General features: G+C 36.5%; 1 protein-coding gene across 2 annotated transcripts in view; it reads right to left on the minus strand.

The window, feature by feature from the left end:
- ltbp3 (latent transforming growth factor beta binding protein 3) overlaps nt 1-22,299 on the minus strand; it is a 74,568-nt gene that overhangs the window by 14,216 nt on the left and 38,053 nt on the right. For both annotated transcript variants that reach the window (XM_015382878.1, XM_015382877.1), the window contains exons 9-24: nt 21,416-21,429; nt 21,250-21,316; nt 20,971-21,048; nt 16,998-17,126; nt 13,916-14,047; nt 13,705-13,833; nt 13,469-13,588; nt 11,570-11,692; nt 11,326-11,448; nt 10,113-10,232; nt 9,026-9,157; nt 8,603-8,773; nt 8,440-8,520; nt 5,044-5,172; nt 4,809-4,946; nt 4,577-4,717 (exon numbers count right to left, since the gene is read on the minus strand). In XM_015382878.1, the coding sequence (XP_015238364.1) occupies nt 4,577-4,717; nt 4,809-4,946; nt 5,044-5,172; nt 8,440-8,520; nt 8,603-8,773; nt 9,026-9,157; nt 10,113-10,232; nt 11,326-11,448; nt 11,570-11,692; nt 13,469-13,588; nt 13,705-13,833; nt 13,916-14,047; nt 16,998-17,126; nt 20,971-21,048; nt 21,250-21,316; nt 21,416-21,429 (1,827 nt within the window). The remainder of the gene's footprint in view (nt 1-4,576; nt 4,718-4,808; nt 4,947-5,043; nt 5,173-8,439; nt 8,521-8,602; nt 8,774-9,025; nt 9,158-10,112; nt 10,233-11,325; nt 11,449-11,569; nt 11,693-13,468; nt 13,589-13,704; nt 13,834-13,915; nt 14,048-16,997; nt 17,127-20,970; nt 21,049-21,249; nt 21,317-21,415; nt 21,430-22,299) is intronic.

Consider the following 22,299-nt stretch of genomic DNA (forward strand, 5'->3'; position numbering starts at 1 on the left):
TTAGTAATTGTAAAAGTCTTGTGAGCCCCGGAAAGTAAACACCCTGCTTAGTTTATCTTCAGTCTGTTCGTTGAACCAGGTGATTAGATACAGATACAGCAAATTATTAAACTGTGTCATTAATGCAGCAATAAGGAAGGAGATACTGTAGGACAGTGGTTCCCAAAGATTCTCTTCCTGCGCCCCCCCCTGCAATGGCATTGCGCCCCCCCTAGGGGGCGCGCCCCACACTTTGGGAACCACTGCTGTAGGAAATGGAGCCTCTATATCCAGTGGCTGTTCTAATTGTAGTAGGTGGGCTTTGTGATGATAGTTTTTTTTTTATTATTCTTTTTTTTTCCTTTTTCATGAACAAATGAATAAAAAATAAAAATAAAAAAAGTAGTACAGTAGTTCATAAATAAATAAATATATGGAGAGAGCCAGAGGACCAGAGAGCCACTTTTGGCTCTTGGGTTGCCGTTTTCCAGCCCTTGATTTAACAGATAAAAGCTGTGATCCTATTTCAACATCTCTAAAAGTACAAAAGAATATTTATTTTAAATCACTGTTAAAGTAAAATTATGAAGGTAAAAAAAATGTACTAGTTCAGCCGACCAATCAGCTACAGTTTCTATACCAGTTTATTTCATCAAATAAAATTGATTATTAAGTCTTCAGTACAGGAGCACTGGCCCCGGTAGGAACGCTCTAGAAAGGCCCATGTGGATATTTCCTATCATAGGTACTTTAGCGTTGGGGGGCTTACGAGGTCCCACACTGGCACTTAGCAGCTGCTATAAGGAATCCCACAATCCTTTGCGTGACAGGATGTATAGGCAAAGCCCATCTCAAAGAATGAACCAGAATATCCAAGGGCTGTATTTGTGTAACATGTGTATTTGTAGTTTTTTTTTTTTTTAGAAGGCTATAGCCCTTATTTCACTTGCATCATCCATGTGCATTTCAGTCACCTAACAACGTCTAAAAGGCAAAAAGCTGACTGGATTTCGGCAAAGCCGTCCATGTTGTTTTTTCCTCTTTGAGTTGACCCCAAAAAAGTTGAAGAAACAGGAACTTGGAACAGAACCAAGGAGATACAATTTGCTGTGTTTGGATCGAGCTCTCTGTAAAGATTGTTTTGTTTTTTTTTACCTTCTGGACTTAGACTGTCCACCTCTGAATACAAAATGTTAACTTGTTTTCCACAGCTGTACTTTAACTATAAAAAAAAATATGAGAACAGGAACATCTGCTGTTGAAAATGAAAATATGTAATATCTTTGTTGTGTCCGCCCTTCTATTTCCTATATTTATACCTTCAATACAAGCAAAAGAATAAATCTCAGTACCCTTTAATGCATACTTAAGAGAACACAACTGTTGTTTAACCTGAGGAGGTGTAACTGTTGCTTTGGGCACATGCAGGACAGTGAAAAGAAAGCAAAATGTACAATAGCTCTACAATTTCTCTGTGGTGCTTCTAATTAGTCAGTCAGGGTTTGGATACTTTTGCTAAGAATTAAACATTTTATATTTAGCACTTCAGAAATGTTCTGATGAGCAACCTGCACTTAAATGAGAACTTTTAGAGTTGGGCTAGCTTTGTTTGGCATTTCTAATTAGTAGTGTGCTTCCAGCATCTACAACCAAACCTGACCTTAACCTATAAAATCATCATTTAAAGTTCAAAGCATTTACATTTTGCCAGTTTGAGTGGAGGACAAACAGTTCTGTCTGTGGTCTGACTTCAACGTCTAATTGTTTCCCAGCAGTGAAACTATGAATCCCCATTAAACAAACCTTTCCTAACAACAACAACAAACAGCAGAAACTATGATACTAAGGATTTTGAAAAAACTTAAAAGTGTTCTGCTTTTCTTAGCATGTTTGGGTCACACATTAGTGAAGTAGAGTAGTAGCACCCATCTTCTAAAATATATTCATAGGCGAGTTGTGCAGATTAATACCCCATTTACAGTAGCCTTTTGCAGAGAATGGTCCAAGCACGGTAACCAAGATAAGATTAGATTAGATGTGACCGTGCCAGACACAACCAAACTGCGCTAAATCTAGTAATAGTTCAGCAGCACGGTTCAGTTGTGAGTCGGTTCTCTTATATCAAAGAGCGCATCAGCAGACCGCATCATCTCCTATTCAGCTGACTCATTTTGTGTTTTTTCCACTGTGTCCTGCTTTGCAATTCACAGATTTCTTCCCCTACTCACAACACAAACTTCTTCTCAGCCTATAAACAATAAATGGGATCAAAAGAACGTGGTGTGACCTGGGATGATGCAGAGACCTTTATTCAAATTTGGGCAGGGCACATAAGTTTGAATGTTATGGGCGCCGCCATTTTTCTTTGTCTAATTTCCGCCTTGTGAGCCGTAGTATTGTGGACCACCGATATGAGGCAAGGAACAATGCTAGTGTGATGTATAAATGGTCGTAAGAACCAAGCTTGGCACGGTTAAATGATGGAAGCTTGGTCCGAACTCGGCACGGAGAGGGCTAGTGTAAATGGGGCAATAATGTTAGTTTCTTGTCTGTTTAAAGGATTCCTTTTGACCACATTGCTTTACAATTTCAGTGTTTGAAATGACAGAGAAACTGAACGTGATATTTGGAAAACATTATCTTTAACATCTTCTCTATGGTTAGCAGGGAAATATTTAGGGGGTTGGATGGACTCTAGCTGCCTTTCATGTACAGTTTCTCTTTCCAAAGACGCTGGAAAAATCTGTATCAGTGATTAAAAAAAAACCAGGAGCTGGAAAATAAAGTTGGATTATTATGAATATTGTTATCGAAACTATCAACATTAGTGTTACAGTCTCTATTCCTCCACCATAAGTAGGGATGTCCCGATATAACATTTTAATTTCTGATACCATACAGATAAGGCAGCCCTAATATAGCGCGGACGTTCTCAAACATTTGGGAAAATAGTAATTCAGACTGGCAAGCTCCTAAACAGAAATACGTTTTTTTTTCACTATATACGGTATATTTATTTATGAATATAGAAACAATTACACTCCTTTTGAAATGTATATTATTGACATGAAATGATCTAATTCATCATTTAAAATAAAAAAATATTATTTATTGGGACATGTATTCATTAAATTGTTCATTTTATTATCAATGGCACATTTTATATTTATATGAATCATGTATTATAATTATCTTTTTCCTAAAAAAATAAAGAAATAAATAAATTATACATGTACTTATTTTCTGGTACATTTATCTATCTGATAGGATATATTTACATTAATTTATGTAAAAATGCATTTTGGCCCATCATATAGCTGAAACACCAAGTGATTCCACCACTTGGAGCTTCTTGACCCTCTGGGGGATCCAGACCCCCATTTTGGGAAACATTAATCTAGACCAAAGGAAGATTTCCAGGTTAGAGCAGTCTAGCTCATTTTACAGGTTCTTTTTACACTTTTTACAAATATTTCAATCTAAAAGTGCTTTATATTTGTTTGCTTTTGATTTTCCTGTGTTGCTGTTAAGATTTTTTTTTTTAGCATTTTTTGAATTACTTCATATTGTGCGCTCACGCCGAACACGCTTTGGATAAAAAAGCATACAATGTACATGCAAAGTATATTGGGGATGGCATCGAGAAGTCCAGCGGCGCATCCGAACATCTGGAGCAATACATCCGAGCATTCTGGTGTCTCAGCATCTGAGCGTTTGACGCTGGAGTTCAGAATTTTAACTTTTGTCGCTGGACGCTGAAGCGTCCCTCATAGACTTTGCATGTAAATTAGATGTTTTGATGCCAGAAAAAGTCAGTGACAGGCAGGATTCTCAGATTTTGAACTCGCACCATGCAAGAAACTTACAAATCTCAAATTGTTTCACTTATCTGTGTTCAGCAGATAAACATAAGTAAGCCCTTAACCAAATTAAGTCATCAAACTGAGTTTGTTTTGTGTTAGGATTGATCGATGCAGGTTTTCTCTAAGGTGCCAATCCTGATTATTTCGATATCATTTAAGCCAGAAGTTTGATTTTTCTGGAACCAATTTTGCTTTTCCTTCCTTCTTTTATATGATTAAAAGACAGAATGGTAATAAATGTTAAGAACGCTAAATTTAAGAAAAAATATGTTATCAGCACATCAAAAAAACTAAACAGAAAACAACACAGGGAGTGGCAAATCATGCGCTTCTCAAGCCGTGACTGCAGAATGAACTAATGGATCAGGGAAACTCAATCACATATTGGCTGCTGCAGATAGAAAATGCTAATAACAGCCAAAAATATTGGTCAGCAGATGAATCGGTCTTGTAAGGATCAATTAGAGATGTATTTAATTGGAATCTATCTTGATGCAAAATAGATAACAACTTGACAAAATTAGTTTCATCAGGAGAGTCAAAGCATCAACATAACTGGAGATGGGAATTATCTTTTAATCTCTAGATTTAATTTAGCTCTTAATTATTCTATATTCTTTATTATTGTGCAAATATATTAGAACACAATTGTTCTGAATGTGTCTCCTTGTGTTTTAGATGGAAATATTAGTGCTTTAAAGACAAGTTGAGAGTCATCACATATGAAAACTTACCAGCCTGCTCCTCGAGAGTCACACAACTGTTTCGGTCAACAGCCAGTGTCCAAGGCGGAGTACAATGACAGTAGTATGAACCCACTGTGTTCACACAAAAGCCATTCTTACAGTTTTCGGGGTTGTCACATTCATTGACATCTGCACAAAAAAGCAGCAGAGTTTAGGATAATGGACAGAAACAGCTGGAATAAAAGGCAGTTTGAGGCAGGAGAAAGAAAAGATGACTAACCTGTTACTGTTGGCATCACACACCTCTTGCTGTTGGAATCTGGGATCCAGGGCTGGTCACAGACGCAAAAAAAGCTTCCTTCAGTGTTGACACACCGACCATTAGTGCAAAGGGACTCGTCGTGACATTCATTTTCATCTGGCAGGAATTTAGCATACATCAAATGAGCAAAACCACCTAAAAAATTATTTTTAAATAAAAAAAAAAAACTTTCATTTTTTTCCACAAAGCTTACCAATGCATTCAAGATGGCTGCTGTCATAGTAAAAGCCTTGTTGACAGTAACACTCGTAGCCTCGCAGCGTGTTTTCACAACGACCCTTTTTGCAGATTTCCTCAGCAAACAATGTGCACTCATCAATATCTGCAACAGACAACATATTGCCGTTCAGCAAAAACAGAATATACTGTGATTGAAAACAAGAAAATCCCCCACATGCATTATTATTGGAAACTACAGGCAAACTAGTTGTTGACCAAAATCATCTGATTTTCAGCTTGAAAGGCCCTGACTTTCGACCAACTGGTCAAAAACCAAAAACTTTAAAAACCGCATCTTTCCCCTGTCAATGAATGCATCATACTTTGCTGTTAGCTCTTTTTAAGAGAGGAAAACCCATTGAGATTATAAAGATGAGCACTGCTACATATCTACATATTAAACATGCATGCAGTTCAGCAAGATAGAGTAAGATTTTTAGCTGCTATTAGGAATTGTAATGACATAGCAACAATGTGCCTGTTTTATCAAAATAAACTTTCTCAATTTGTCGTGTCACGCAAATGCAGACCTTCAATTATTTTGTCTTCAAAATCGTAAAAGGCTTGTTGAAATTTCCAATACAGGTATTTCAACTTTATTTAATCATTAAATAGCAAATTATTTCTCAAACACAAATGTACACAAAACGGCATGGTGTGTTAATTGCTTTTGGGAATGTTACTATAATTACTTTTACAAAAAGTAAAAGAGTCAGTAACTCAAACTCAAACTACTAGGCAAAGTAATTATGCAGTTACTTTTTATGCTGTAAACTGTTGAAGAATTTGGATAACTTTCCTTTTCTTTAAAAACAATTGGGAGTTTTAGGAAAATAGAAAAGGACAGATCATAATAAGTAAAAAAAAAAAGAAAAGAAAAACATGTAATTACACTGTCACAAGTACAAAGCAACGACATTAACTCTCTGCATTTAACCGGCATTTTAGTCTTCAAATGGCTACAAAATAGGTGTAACGCTAAAAAAACAACTTGTTTCAGGCAATCTTACAAAAAATAAATATAGTTTGTAATAGAATTGAAGAAGCGTCACACTATTCCAGAACCCCTTTTCCAGGAAGGACTGTATAGTCCATTTATTTCCATTTGAACAAAACTAAACCATGGAAATGATTTCAGCATAACATAAAACAGCAGCCTGCTGTCAGTAAGTGTTGCTGGTGAATTCATGATGAACTGCTTTAGATCAGAACTACTTCTAACCGACATAATATTAATTTAGGCATCTATAACTTGTTTCAGGAGAGTGATCATAACCCTATGCATGAGAAATGCTGTGTCCAAGGGCGTAGGTTTGATTTTTACTTTGGTAGGGACACTACTGGTCTGATGTCATTGGTCCTATGCAAAAATATACATGCTCATTTTTTTTTGTTTGATGTGAAAATCAGGGTGTATTTCAGCATTTCTTGCTACATTTATACAAATTTTATAAGTGTTACACACAACAGATGCTGTTTATTATGGAGCCCCTCTGATGAAAAAATGTTTAATCGTGGCCACGAAGTAGTATTTCGTGTGCACGAAGTAGTATTTCGCGGCCACGCAATAAGTATAACGTGCGCACGAAATACTACTTCGTGGCCACGCAATAAGTTTATCGTGCACACGAAATACTATTTCGTGGCCACACAATAAGTTTAACGTGCGCACGAAATACTTATTAATAATATTAATATCATTCCTGGACAACTGGGTAAGCAAATCAAGCGCGCCTTCTCTAAGGTCTAAGGCGCGCTCGATTTGCTTACCCAGTCAGTCTCCACCAGTCACGTGACATTTGTTGCTAAGACGCTATTTTAAGTGGAAAAGGCGTAGTGTAAACAACCGCAGCATAGCTAAAAGAAGGACTAAAGGCCCGTTTACATAGCAGCCTGTCCAAGATAAGTCATTACAGTAAACATAAACCCGAAAACAGGGGCGGATTTATTGATATTATTAATAAGTATTTCGTGCGCACGTTAAACTTATTGCGTGGCCACGAAATAGTATTTCGTGCGCACGATAAACTTATTGCGTGGCCACGAAGTAGTATTTCGTGCGCACGTTATACTTATTGCGTGGCCACGAAATACTACTTCGTGCGCACGAAATACTACTTCGTGGCCACAATTAAACATTTTTTTTGACCATGTCATCAGAGGGGCTCCGTAGTTTATCAATGTTTTAAGCATCACCGGCTCTGATGAATGACCAATTAGGACTTTTTTTCCACTTTGAAAAGGTTTGCATTTGAAATTACTAGTGACTAAAACAGAAAGTAAAAATCTGTGCCTATTTAACCAAATATAGTCTAAATATGTCTGTTATATGTGGATTTCTGCTGTTTTTTCTTTTGAAGATATACAATTGTGCAGAGGTAAATAGAGGTAAAACCCACTCTTATCTTTGGATTATTCTCTCTGTATCATGAAACAAAGCAAAATAATAGATTTATTGTATTTACATGAGCACTGGAACTGACACTGAGCTTTTAGAATATTAATATCACTCTACAAGTCATCTAGGCTGTAGTTACTCCATTTAACCCATTTCATGTATTTTATCTTGGGCTAAAAGAATTCATCGGAATAATCGATTATTGAAATGTCAACAAATTTAGTAATAGATTAATCGTTAAGTGGAGTATAGATACTCTAAAACATGTCTTTAGCTCACAGAGCAACCCACTTACAACAGGAATTATACCAAAATTGTAATATATAAACATTTTGCATTTTAGATAAAAATACTGCTGCAACAAAGCTGTATTGTAAGTTATAAACGTGTTATTCACATCTAATTGTTGGTAGGGACAAGTTGGTCGGTCCAAAATTTTGGTATGCTATGCAAACCTACGCCCATGGCTGTGTCTTTCTCCCTGCCATTTTTCCAACTCCAACAGGTGCTGCTTATGAAGCGCATCCGGCACCTCAGATGCTCAGAAGCTCATGAGGCGCTGCCTCGGCTGCTCAGATGCATCAACATGTGCTCCTCCTGCTGCTCGAAACACGTCAACCTTAGACTTTGAAACTAAAGCTGCTGCTTCTGCTGACCGAAGCGCGTGCGGTGTGAAAATAGCATTGGGAAAAGTCTCTTTCATCGATGGAGTTTTAGTAATGAGCCAATATTTGACAAATAATTAGTTCAATTTTTTTTCAATGAAAATTTATTGCAGTTTCTATTGCTGTTATATTGTAACGCTGTTGCTAATACAGACAATCTTTTATTCATTAAGTAATTTAAACAATTAATTACTGCTCACAGAAAGAGGGTTAGTGTATAAAGTGACAACTGTTTGCTTTAACATTTACAGTTAGGGAAGCGTGAGCTTGAGTTTGAATTTTAAGGGTGAAGTTAAATCAAACAAACCGTGGTAGGCAGGTAGGTTGTACTGGATTCTTTGTTCGCTGTAGAAACCTTGACCATGTGGACAGAGGGAGTGGAACTCAGCTACAATGGGGCAAAAAAAAGTTTTTTTATTAAAATTATGAACTAATATAAGCAAAGTCTTTCTTGAACTACTTAATTGTACCTGAGTGGGAGACAGGGCAGGGATGGATCTCACAGTGATCTCCCCATCCCACTCCGATGGAGCAGCAGCACTCCTGCTTGGTGATGTTGATGGCCAGGACGCTGTCACAGAACACTGTGTCATCGAGGTTCAGGTAACACTCTTTCTTCTCATTGGTCAGCATTCGAACCGCTGCAAGTATGGACAAAGTAGAGTTTGAAACAGATGGTTATCTTTTACTCCAGTTGGCCTTTCCTTCCCTCCCCACACTCTTTGATTGCTGAGTCTCATTCAATATCCATAATAATCATGATAAAAAACTAAAAAAAATTTTATGGGATTCAGGATTTCAGCTATGGTGGAGGTCTTTTTAGCGTCCAGGGATTCAGTGTTCAGTTCATTAGATGACTGCGGTTGCACCCATGAGAATGAGAGCTGACCTACCCTCGCAGCTGTGCATGTCCTCTGAGAGGACGTAGCCGTGATTGCAGACGCAAACGTATGAGCCCAGTCTGTTCTCACATGAGCCATAGGGCTGGCAGAGGTTCCTGTCTGCTGCAGCGCATTCGTCTATGTCTGAAAGGAAAAATCACACAGGCTGCTCTAAGTATTTAAGTTATATTTGCTAAAACATTTAAATAATAACAATAGGAAAGACAAGTTTATTTATATCACACATTTCAGTAGCAAGACAATCAAAGTGCGGTATGTGGAAAAAATAAGATAAAATATGAAAAATTAAAATGATTGTAAAAAAAAAAAAAATGAGAGAAAGTTGGAGTACGTAGTTCAGTCAAATGCCTCTGTAAACAGATATGTTTTTTTCTTATATGAATATCAGTGGAGCATAAGAACTAAATCTGCTTCTCCATCTCGGGTTCTGGTTCTGCAGAGTAGATTTGTTGCAGAAGACTGATGACCGCTGATGAGTCTGTAATGTATTTTGAAGCTCAGCTTTTCAGTGATTTATAAACTAGCAGAAGTATTTTCATGTCTCTTGAGAAGTGGGCTGAGGTTCTCCACTTTTTTCGTTCTAGTGAGGACACGGGCAGCAGCATCCTGGATCAGCTGCAGCTGCCTGGTCATTTTATTTCAGGCAGGAATTGTGTTTTTTAAGATCCTGCTGAAACATTAGTGCTTTAATTCCGGATATGTCCTTTAGGTGATAGAAATCTGACTTTGACTGACTTTATGTCTTTATGAGCCTCTGAAGGTTCAGGTCTGAGTCCATCACTACACCCAGATTTAGAGCCTGATGGGAGGTTTTTAGCTAGATTAGCTGAACCTGTGATGTAACTTTTCAAAGCTCCTCTTTTGGTCCAAAAATATTACTTCAGCTTTGTCTTGATTCATTGACCATATGTTTAAGAGAGTTCATAGTCACCAGTACACAGAAATAAAGTCAAAACTTTTCACTGTATATCTAGATTATTTTATCATGTATTACTTCATTGGAAAATGGAGGGAAAAAGATAAAGAGACAGAAATAGAGAATCCAGACATTTAATTATTTTCTAAAGTAGAGACTAACCTTGGCATTTCCAGCCATCGACCAGTTCATAACCCTTCTGGCACTCACAGCGGTACGACCCCATGCTGTTGATACATCGGCCCCTCAGACAACTTGACGGTCTCTCGCACTCATTAATGTCTGAAAGGCAGCGGAGGAGGTTTTTTTTATATCACAGTTAGAAGCTGGTTAATATGAAACTTATTTCTGAATCCTGTTTTAGATCTTATGGAGTGAATTTTGTTCCATTACTGTTGCAAGAAAAGAAGACCTTTTATAAATGGAAAAGTGAAAACAAAAACATATTTTCTAAATACAAATAGGGACCAAAATGCAATTTTAATGTTTTAATCAAAAATAATTTAATTATGAAAGTAAATTTGCTGTTTTCTCTAATTTTAATTTGATAAAGTGATCAAAAATGATTCCGTTTTTGTATTTTTGACATTTTATTTGTTTTACTGATTTTATACGGATTAGGTCTCTTTTCGAATGCTTTTTTTTAATTTCTGTTTTTGTAGATGACAGATTACATTCGCTTCACCTAAAGCCCAATCTGAAAGCTCGCTCTTGGCGAAGACGTTGACCAATAAAAATGTTGTCGCTGACAACCACTCAGACCAATAGATTTGCTCCTCAACCAAGAGAAAAGCCCACCCCCAAAGGTGAAAAGGTCATCTTTGAAACCCAATTTGACAACAACAAAATTTGCAAACCACAATAAAAAAAAGGAACTTTTTTATGTTCTATATTTGTTCACCTGATTTTGTAACTGCAAAATGCATCAGACACAACTTCTCTCCCTTATTATTCTTCCTCTGTGTGTAAAAAGCACAGACTCTAATGTTGATTTTTCTGCTTGTCTTGAAAAAATATCCTACCTTGATGCAGAAAACAAATATGCCTTTAATGTTTGTTGATCAGGCAAAATGCATCATAAAACGCTTCAGGTTATGTTGTGCTTTCCTGTGTCGCTGTTAAAACTATCCTGCATTTTCTGGAGCTTTGCTTACACTGGCTTTCCTCATAGGCAGAGTGATCTTGCAGTTGGTGTCACCTAAACTGGTGCTATATAAACAAACTGAGTTGAATGATGTAGATCTATTGTGCAGATACCAGGATGGATGGATTATTTGATTGTTCTTGAAATAATCACAGACTCAGGCTGATATCTTGTCCATGCTTGGTTGGTGGGATTAAAATAAAGGTTGCTTTGTTCTGGCATTCTTTGTACCTTCACAGTGGCTGCCCTCTTGTGTACGCTGGAATCCGGAGAAGCATAGGCACTGGAAGGAGCCTTCTGTGTTGACACAGTGGCCATTAGCACACAGTGGACCGTATGCACACTCGTCAATGTCTGTAAGGAAGATTATTTATGCAATTGTTTAAACCAAAGTAAAACTCACATAACTTCTAATATAAAAATACCCTAATTGCTTGTAAATCCAAGTTTTGGGGGGGAAAATACTATAACTCACCACTGCAGCTTTTGCCGTCAACAGAGTGAATGAATCCCTCGTTGCACAGACATCGGTAAGTTCCAGGGAGGTTCTCACAGCGCCCGTTAGGACAGATACCAGACTGCTGACACTCATTGATGTCTGATTAGACATGATAGAAAGGGTTAAATGAGGATTTTTAGTTTGTTCCTCTTTAATATCACAGCACAGATGTACTTTGACAATCGACATTGAAAAAATTTACTCTCTAACCATATATATAAAGGGGCTTTTTCAAACAAAATGAACATTTGTAACATTTTTTTTACTTTTCTAAAATGATATTTCGGCATCAAAAACAAAAACTTGGCATCTCCAGCCACATCTCCAAAATGAGACGATCTGATTTCTCTTCGGAAGATTAGGAACACACCCAAGGATGTTATAACCCAAAAACTACTTTTAAACTAACCAAGATCTAAAGCATTCAGCATGTCCCTGCACCCCACAGTGCTTTGAGGAAACCGTTTCATGCCTCCTTCTTTCTCTTTGGGGACTTATCTATGGCCCATTTCACATTGGAGAGGTGCCAGCATGGAAGACCACATGCTAAAGAGGAGAACTTCGGACTGACAAAAGGGTAAGTAGACCTGATTGCTCAAAACAATTGCTGCAAAACAGACTGTTTCCAACATTTCTCTCTGAGTTTCAGGACTTTGCTGTTCCTGGAAGAGGCTGGAGGTATAAAGCTCCCCTGATGTGGAGCACAGGGCTAAAACAAAGAAATTCCGTGCAGTGAGCGCAGTGGTCTGGATCATTTAGGGACAGAGTTTCTAGCTAAATAATTTGTTTCTTTGATGATTTTTGATCACTTCATGTGTTTCCTGCTGGATAAAGACATGCTAAAAGGCTGTGCTGCATGGCACACAATGCAAACATGTTTGAGCTGTTGTTAGGGGAGTGGTGGCCTAGTGGTTAGGGCATAGAGCTTGGAATCCTGAGGTTCTAAGTTCAAGCCCCACTCCCACAGACTGCCACTCTGGACCTGTGAGGCATCTGTTTCTCAAACTAAAGACTCTAATATGCTTATCTTCTTCCTCAGTTGTGCAATGCGGCCTCCCACTTCTTTTTCTACTCTGGTTAGAGCCTGTTTGTGCTGTCCTCTGAAGGGAGTAGTACACACCATTGTAGGAAATCTTCAATTTCTTAGCAATTTATTACATGGAATAGCCTTCATTTCTAAGAACAAGAATTGACTGTCGAGTTTCACATGAAAGTTCTCTTTTTCTGGCCACTTTGAGCGTTTAATTGACCCCACAAATGTGAGGCTCCAGAAACTCAATCTGCTCAAAGGAAGGTCAGTTTTGTTTTCAGATGTGTGAACATGATTGCACAAGGGTTTTCTAATCATCAATTAGCCTTCTGAGCCAATGAGCAAACACACTGTACCATTAGAACACTGGAGTGATGGTTGCTGGAAATGGGCCTCTATACACCTATCTAGATATTGCACCTAAAACAAGACATTAGAATAGCTAGTATAGTCATTTACCACATTAGCAATGTATAGAGTGTATTTCCCTAAAGTTAAGACTGGTTTAAAGTTATCTTCATTGAAAATACAGTGCTTTTCCTTCAAAAATAAGGACATTTCAATGTTACCCCAAACTTTTGAACGGTAGTGTATATAGAGAGAGCAAACCTTTGAGCACAGTTCCTACTGGCTGTGTGTTAGAACATCAAATAAAAGTGTGATTCAACCTCAAATCATGGTCAAACATATAGCTCAGCAGATATATAGCTATAGTTGACGTTGGATAAAAAAGCATTATATAGGACCACTAAATGTTATTACATTTAAATCTATTGGGCTTTTTAGACTCTTATACAGTATGGCATTACGGAACAAAATCATCCAGAGAGCAAAGCAGCACTCACCATAACAGGTGCCAGAATGGGCCTCATAGCCGGGCAAACATGGCACACACTCATAAGAGCCCAGTGTGTTTTCACACTGCTCATTAGGACAAGCATCTGGACTCAAACACTCATCAATGTCTGGAACAAGACCAGATTCACAGTTATTTCAAAACAAACAGGTAATAAAGCACATTACAGCTGGTTTAGATGTTTACACGGTTGTCTATAATGACAACGTAAAAGCATTTTTATACCTTCACAGGCAGGATAACGATGTGACTTGCTCCTAAAGCCGGTGCTACATTTGCATTTATAGGAGCCAGGCAGGTTGGCACAGTGGCCTCCGACACCACAGATGTCTGATTTATCGCATTCATTTATATCTGTAAAACACACAAACATTACAGTAATATCTGACAGCTTACATAAGAAAAAACCCCAACACAAACCGCTTGAATGACTTACCTATGCATTTCAGCCTTCCCTGCTGCACCATGTGTTTATAGCCTGAGCGACACTGGCACTTATACGCTCCCTCTGTGTTAACGCAGCGACCTCTGCCGGGGCCGCACGGCTCCGTGTCACATTCATTATCATCTGGGAAAGAAGACAATATTCAAAGCTAGGAGAGTAAAGCTACAAAGTACTGAGCATCAGTTTGTTGTTATTGACGATTTTGTGTGGCCTACAGTACAGTATAAATATGTTACCATGAAACGTTACACATACTGGAAGGCCACCACTACAAACTTTAATGTGAGATCAGGTTTTAATGTGTGAAACTTAAAAAGTGAAGCCAAATTGTACATAGCAGTAAAATTATATATTGATTTCTATGGTCCAACAAATAAAAATATTTAAACTGTTTTAATCCCTCTTACTCTATGCTCCCTAAAGGAGGTTCTGCAGGACAAATGCATGATTTGGTCCAGCTGACCTGGTTGTCCCCCCTGTTGGCAGACGTGCTCCTATTATATAACTCTGTCTGTAAAATCTGAAATCACAAGTGTTACTTTTGGAGCTTTTCCTTAAAGTGTAAGGAATATTTTGAAAGACACATTTCAGGTCACATATAAGGCAGGTTTTGATCTGAACTTGAAGGGAGATTTTAAGCCCTGGCAGCAAAATCACTATTTCAAATTTGATGTATTTCTAATTCATTTTATTAAATCATTTTATATATACCATCAATGTCTTTTAAGATCCAATACTGAGTAAAATACAACATACAGCAGATACAACACTTTTTTGCAAATCCAAATATTTTTTAAATGTAGCAAATAATGTAGCTTAATAATGATTGCACGCTTGCAAGTCCTAGTTGAAACAAAAAAATACAACTTGAAACCCAAAAATTTTAAAAGTTTAAATTGAAAATCAAATTTTTACTATATGAACTGAAAAACTAAAAAAACAAATATACCGTAATAAGAATTGAAATCAGCTCGAGAAAACTCATTAAACAGTTAGTAATTTTATAGTTAGGCTAGTAACGTAAAGCATGCTCAGGCTAATTGGTATTCGCTGCATTAAAACTGGTGAAGTGGATTCATCATTAAATAACCTAGTTTAACACAGTTATGAACGTGTTCTGACAGCAGTAGCGATATGCTCTAAAATGACAGTTAATGTTAAATTTGGATCTGCTTATCAGATAAGCTAACATTAGCTTCACTGTTTTCATTGAGGAAAGTGAGGCTTGAATGAACAGTGGTATACAATTGAAGACAAAAATTTACATGTCTTATCAGTTTGCATCAATCGTTAAGCATTTAGCTTTTATGTCCAGCATTGTTTTTATAAAGTTGAGAGTTAATGTGGGAATTAGACTCTTGAAGAGATTAGCAATTGGCTTGATGATGCTTTCCTAATGTTAATGACTACAACCAGACCAGAAACCTCTCTGTTTTTAAGAGGTGACATTTCTTTAAAAAGTAGCCAATCACAGGCAGTTGACAGGTAGGTTGCTTCCAACCTCAAAGTGGTAAAAGTTGATATGAGGTCAGGTCCACGCACAATTATGAGAGAATTTACAGACAGATAAAAAGCAAGAGAAGAAGCATGAACTCATGCTTGTTGTCTAGTTGTTTGGAGGTTTGTAGAGGACCCAAATACAAAGACGGAAGCTGAGTTGGTTTCTTGCAGATTTAATGAGTTGTGGCAAGAGGAAGCATAAATCCAGAAATAAGTAATAAAGGAACGCAGGAACCAGAACAAAGGGGAAGACATAGGTTAAGGAAAAAGAGAAAAAGAATCAAGGAAAACATAACTGCAGAGGAGGAGTTTAAATGCCTAACAGAACAATGAATGGAGTAATCAAGTGATTGGGAGCAGGTGTGGACAGAAGGATCTAGAAGGGAGCTAGGGGAAAGGAGGCTGGCACAAGGGCTAACAGAGAGTTACAGAGAAATACAACAGTGCTTAAATATAAGTAGAAAATAACTTAGATGACACTAAATGGCATTGAAACTACAGTAATGCCTTAGAAAAGCAAAGTGTAATTGAAAACCTAAAGTGAAACTTGGAAAAGAACCAAAAATCCTAATCAGGAGATCATGACACTTGTGACATATTGGGGTCTCACTGTGTTGAATCTACATGCATAAACAGTTAAAATACATATGGAGAGAAGTTTCTGAGCGGGTGTTGAAATAAAACTTCTCATGAATATTTATTACGCAGTGCGCTTTTGGCAAAATTCTGACTTCATAAACTTTCATTTTACTGGTTAAAAAGGTTTATGCTCTTGTCTTGGTAGGTTTGCCACACAGTTTCCATTTGTTAGGTGAATAAACAGTGAACAGTTGGTTTCACTAGATCTTATTGCATGCCTCATTTTTCAGATATTTTTGTGTAAAAAAAAAATAGTTTGTTTTTACATCTACTTCGTGTTGTGTAAGCACTACCTACTGCTATTCTGTTGCACAACCCACCCCTAAAAACATTAAAGTTTAGGTAGCGATATAAAAAACTATTTTAAAAAAGGTTCCAAAGCACACTGATAAATTTTCTTTAAGGAAACTTTTGTATGAATGTTTTTTAAGACGTACAGCACTTTTATTTTTGTCGTGCTCACAGCTAAGTAGAAAAATGAAGAAACCAGTGAAGAAATTGATGGTATATCAAGTCTGCATGGACTTGCAGGCGCCTGCCTGGCACCAAAACAGATTTGTCTTTCAATTGCAATCTAATTCCTAAAAGATTTAAATAAAACCACAAATAGAAAAATAATAAGCGAGTCTGTGCATGAGAAGTCATTAAGTTGGATAGCACTATGATGGTAAAAGTCTGCACGTCTCTGCCTGCGCTAAAGCCCTAAAACCATGAGCAAGAGCCTAATTACATTTTCCACTAAGTGATTAAAAACATGTATTATTTATAGACCAACATAAAAGTATGGATGGATTTTAAGATTAAAATGTGTTTTTATTGTTACATGCAATTTTCAAATGTACTTTTTCTGCAATCAAAACTTTCCTTTTTAATGTCAGGAACAACAAATAAAGACCTACTAAACAGGATTTGGTTTTCTTCCAGTGTCTCTTACCCTCACAGATGTTCCTCTGCTGGTTCAGACGGTAGCCTGGGTAACAGTAACAGATGTGGCCGTTTGGACTGTTCTCACACCATCCATGACCACAAATGTTTCTGCTCAGCCCGCACTCATCTGTCTCCGCTTCACCAGAGAGAAGATACCAGTGTTAGTTCATTACATCTATGTATGTATGTATGCAGTATTCTCCAAAAGGCAGCTTATTCTAAATACTTTGCAGACATTCAAAGTTTTGAAGTTGGTCCTGATCGACATGGCTTTCTCAAGCAGCTTTGGTTTTTCTTTGGACTTTGGCTAGATTTGTGCTCACATTCACTCCATTCATTGTGCCTGACCACAAGAAAAAATTATGCTCTTTGTCATAGTGGAAATGGAGGACAAACAGGTGTGTGAATCCTAAAGATGCAAAAAGTCTCTGAAAGCTCTCTCTCTTTTTTAAAATGGAAAATCTGACAAAGATTGATACGGGACCTCAGACCTTCAGTTTGATTGTTTTACTAAAATTTAGCTTAAAGCTTAGTGGTTGATTTATTTATTTTTTTTTTTTTCATAAATTCAAATTAAGAAAGTTGATGAAACCGTTTGTGGGTCAAAGTCTTTTTACAACAAAATCCCTTAACATACAAAAAAAGAAACACAAGGGATGAATGATATTGCCAAAAATCAAAATTGGTAGACGTTTCACTCAAGGGTTTCATTGTTTTCATGATCTTGCAAGCTTGCAATTGTTACAGGACTTTTTTGCCGTTACTATCACATGGGAAAGTGGTTACTTCTACTCTCAGTCACGGATCTGGGTGTTCTCTCCTCTTACAACCGACACCTAAAGGGCTGGAGTGAGAGGGTCAGTGTCTTTCTTTTGTTAAAAGTAATGTAACCAAAACTGCAATTGCATCTTCGTTTTAAAAATTGCATTTTGTTAAATTGAGATCATATTGCAAATGAGTTCAGGAGTCTTTTATGCTTTACTAATTCACAGGTCTGAGAAAAATAGGTTGAAACACACAGAGCAGTTGTCTAGAAATTGAGAATGAGGGATAAAAGCAACCAAAGACCAAAGAAATTAACCACCAGGAGCTCTGGAGAACCATGGATCATAACTTCAGCGTCACAGGTTGATCTAAACAAATCAGCCAAACCCCTTAAACACCTGACATCACTTATAATAACTGCAATGTATGTACTAGTAATGCTGATGCATTGGGACATTTCATATATATACCCTGGCTTGCACCATAATAACACTTAGACTCTGGTAAAAAAAAAAATCATTTTTGAAACAGTTAAAACCTTTGTGTTTTTCAAGAGTTATCTTATAGAAGGAAGGTTCTGGGTCATTTGACACCTAATTTATGTTAAAATTTCATTACATCTCTTTCGTTTACACCCAAATAGTTAAAGACTGAGAATCCATTTATTTTGTGTAGTTTAATATTTAAATGAATTGCAAAAATGAACATAAACATTCTCAAGTTCCTTAACATTATATTTACTTTCCGTAGCATTTACTTTATAACTATTTTATTCCTGTTTTGGTCTGATAATTCCTTGATATGAATTATAATCAACAACAACCTTCTGCAGGTGAATATAGTCATGAAACCACATTTCTTGAAAGTGGATATGAAGCAACCAAACAAACTGCAGAATGCAGATGGAATAAAATTACCAGAAGCCCTAAAAAATTCAGAGTATGGCATTTTACTTTGGCTCCAGTACTTAGGAAATTCTGACATCTGGGAACCAAAACCAGAAAACTGCTAACTTCAAAGCTTGCTTCAGAAGAAAGTAGTCATTTCTACACATCCTAACATAGAAAATAAATACTTTATAAGGAGCTGAAGCGTTTTCGCTGATCAGAGTGTATACAGTTCACATATGCAGTAACATAATCAAATTTTCTTTAGCCATGTTCACACTACTTCCAAACGTATTCACAACCCCAGAACTTTTTCATGTTATGTGACCTTATAACCACAAACTTTTAATCTTGCCTGCAAACTGAGTTATCGAAGTATTGGTCCTTCTCAAAAACACGAGAATCCATTTTGTTATATATGACCATCTTTCTGTGACAATCAATATTTGGGTTCGGGTCTATGACTTCATTAAATTAGAGTTTTGCTGTCAACATTTTATATGTGTTTATGTATTGTTAGAGAGATGGAGGGTAAGATGAAGGGATTCCAGAAGTGTGCCGGAGATATGCAGAAAACGTGTGTGTACTAAAGCGAGATTTAGCAGAACATTGTTGTTTTGGTTTATGGTGAGCTCATATTAAGCATTACATCATGTGTTACACTTCTTACCTCCATCAATAGTTTTTATTGAATATTTTTGGAATGCAGTGTTTTTTCTTTATATGAAACATTGTTGAAAAGCAATTTCGGGCTTTAATTTATTTATTTTCAAAAGATTTTTATGTATTATTAATTTGGTTAGACTCAAGTTGTGTTTTCTTACATTAAACCAGGGGTACAGATTTTTTTTTCATGTTTGTATTTAGCTAACATATTATTCTAACATCTGATATAACTATTGTCAAAAGCACAATAAGGAATTTTAATGTACCATTAGACAATAAAAAAAACAAATTTAAATAACACATTGAAAACTAAATGTTATTAAAAAAATATTACTTCACCTTGTATTAATATAAGAAAATTGTTTGAGAAAACTTGTGCATTCAAATTCAAATATGTGAAGTTTGCAGGTGTAACAGGAAGAAAAAAGAAAAAAAATACTTTTAGACATAATATCCTTAATCTTCAGTTTTGCATATCTGAATTTGAGATAATGACCCAAAGGTCAGAATAAGACCAGGAACATATTGTGCCTTTCATCACTTATATGACACTTTAAATGCACTCACTGATGACCTTTGGCAATGTCTTCCTCACACAAACAACATCAGCATCTATTACCTTTGTCAAATTTAACCAAAGTACTGTTTTACTGCAGTTGATGCAGTCTTTATGAAGAATGAGTGTTAACATAGTCTTAGGGCTGGTTCATGCTTCATGCTTAATGTCACACAACATGCAAAAAAGCATCAATAACTATCCTATGCCAAACAATTAGCTTTGTGTTAGACATGAGTGTGTAAAATATGAGGTAATAACCACACAGGTCATCATCAATGGTGTTTCACCCACAAAGTCAACATGTCATTTTTTTAAGGAACAGAGCCGAAGCTGGCTGTGGTAACCCTCTCTCACTACGGGGTGGGTATGTGGATTTTCTTTTATTTTTTTTTACAGATGCATGAAACATGAACCAGCTTATTTTCAGAAGAAATAAATAGAAAGCTACTACTGCATGGAGTTGAATTTGTGTCATTACTTTTGCAAGCATAGAGAGTGTTTTATAAATGAAAACGTTGGAAAGAAAATGCGGTCTAGAAATTCAACTGAAAAAAGTATTTTTAAGTAACTTTACTTTAACAGTAATTTTTGTATTTTTTTTTTTATATTTTTGTAATATTTAAAAAAGAAATAATTATTGTTTACAGTATTGTTCAAATGTATCTTTTTCAGATAGACTTTCATGACTTGTATTCTTTTATTTTGCATTTTACAGATCAAATTCTCTTCATGTCAGGATAACAGGCTTTCCTCTGTTGTGAGGAGGAGGCGCATTTCTATTGGTCTGCATGGAGGTTAGCAACAGCATTTTAAATTGATAATGAGCCAGCATTTGAATGGGGTTTGAAGTGAAAAGAACTGAATCTGTAAAATATAATTTTTAAAAGAATGCAATTTGTAAAACTCAATCAGAAAAAGAGATATATAAAAAAATATATATATCATTGTGAAAAAAAAGGAAAAATAAAGGTTAAAAAAATAAAACATGAAAACACAATGTGAAAAAAAATTACTTTTGCAAAACATGCTATATTGCTTTTAACAATAATGGATCAAAATTCACTCCATACTACTGTACTATGCTGAATTTGTGTTAAACTTACGTGTAACTTTAGGCTCTGTTTCGAGGGGGACATTTCCTGGGGGGATTCGGACGAATGTCGGAGGGGTAGATTTAACAACTATGGATCCAACAGAAAAGAAACCAACAAGCAACCATGACATGTATGTACTTAGCAAGGGCAACAGGTCATTGCACTTTTCTGTCACTTAGTAGCAGGAAACTTCGCGTCAGTGTGCGAGCTGTGGTTAATTTATTAATCCACAAGACAGAAACATTAACCGTGGCATGTTTACATTTTAGTGAAAAGAGGTGAGCTTACCAGGAACTCGTGGTTGGATGGAGCTGACAGTAGACTGCTGCATGGTGGTGGGCTCTGGGGGCTTCTCCTAATTCAAAGGAGTGGAAAAATTAATTCATGCAAGCATTAAAAAAAAATAATAATAATAATAATTTGAAAAAATATAAAAACGGAAACAAAATCTTACCGTCACAGCTGGTGCTGAAAGGCAAAGTTGAAGACTGGAGTTAAAATTCTGAATTTAAAATAAACCAGCATTACAGGCTTTCACAGCAGAGGTGTGGGACGCATTAACAGCACTAGTCAGGACATTTACATGTTAATGTGATAACATTGGCATTTTAATGATGCTTTCGATTTTTTTTCCCGGGTGAAATGATGATACAATTAATTTGTTTGACTTAAACTAAAGCTTATGCAGCAAAATTCTCTAAGGAAGCAAGATGGATCTTGACCGCATACTTTTTTTAGGCATCAGCACATTTCTGGAATGAACCCGGCTGGATATTCAAACACTTCTCAGCAGAGCTTTAGAGCTCCTTTTAGTGAGATGGTTTGAGCAGACTTCAAATATCTAGAGAGTTTAGAGTCACATTCATAGCCTTTTCTATTCATTCTGAGATATCTTTTAAAATGTATTCAGTATCATTGTTCTGTTTTATCACTAATCTGTCTCCAAGTCTCAACCACCCAGATGTAGACTTAAGGTGAACTTGCATAATTTGCAGGGTGTCCTCTTTCTTTAACATGCCATCTACTTTGTGCAATTCAACCTTACCACTGACAGTCAAATACCCCCACAGCATAATGCTGCCATCACCAGGCTTGACAATAGATACGACATTCCTGGATGTGGAGGTATTACCCAGAATCCTCAAAAAAAAAAAAAAAAAAAAATCTTGTTACTAAAGTTAAAAAGCTCAAAAATGTCTCAGGAATAAATCTGAAGAAATGAGATTGAAATATCGGTCCAACTTAAAAATATTGATGGAAAAAAAAAAAATGGATCTGCTGCTTTCTAGCAGCATCTCAGTTGATGGATATTTCAAACTTGCTGCAATGTAAACAGAT

Source organism: Cyprinodon variegatus, unplaced genomic scaffold, assembly GCF_000732505.1.
Source record: "Cyprinodon variegatus isolate N-32 unplaced genomic scaffold, C_variegatus-1.0 Scaffold268, whole genome shotgun sequence".
Classification (NCBI taxonomy): Eukaryota; Metazoa; Chordata; class Actinopteri; order Cyprinodontiformes; family Cyprinodontidae; genus Cyprinodon; species Cyprinodon variegatus.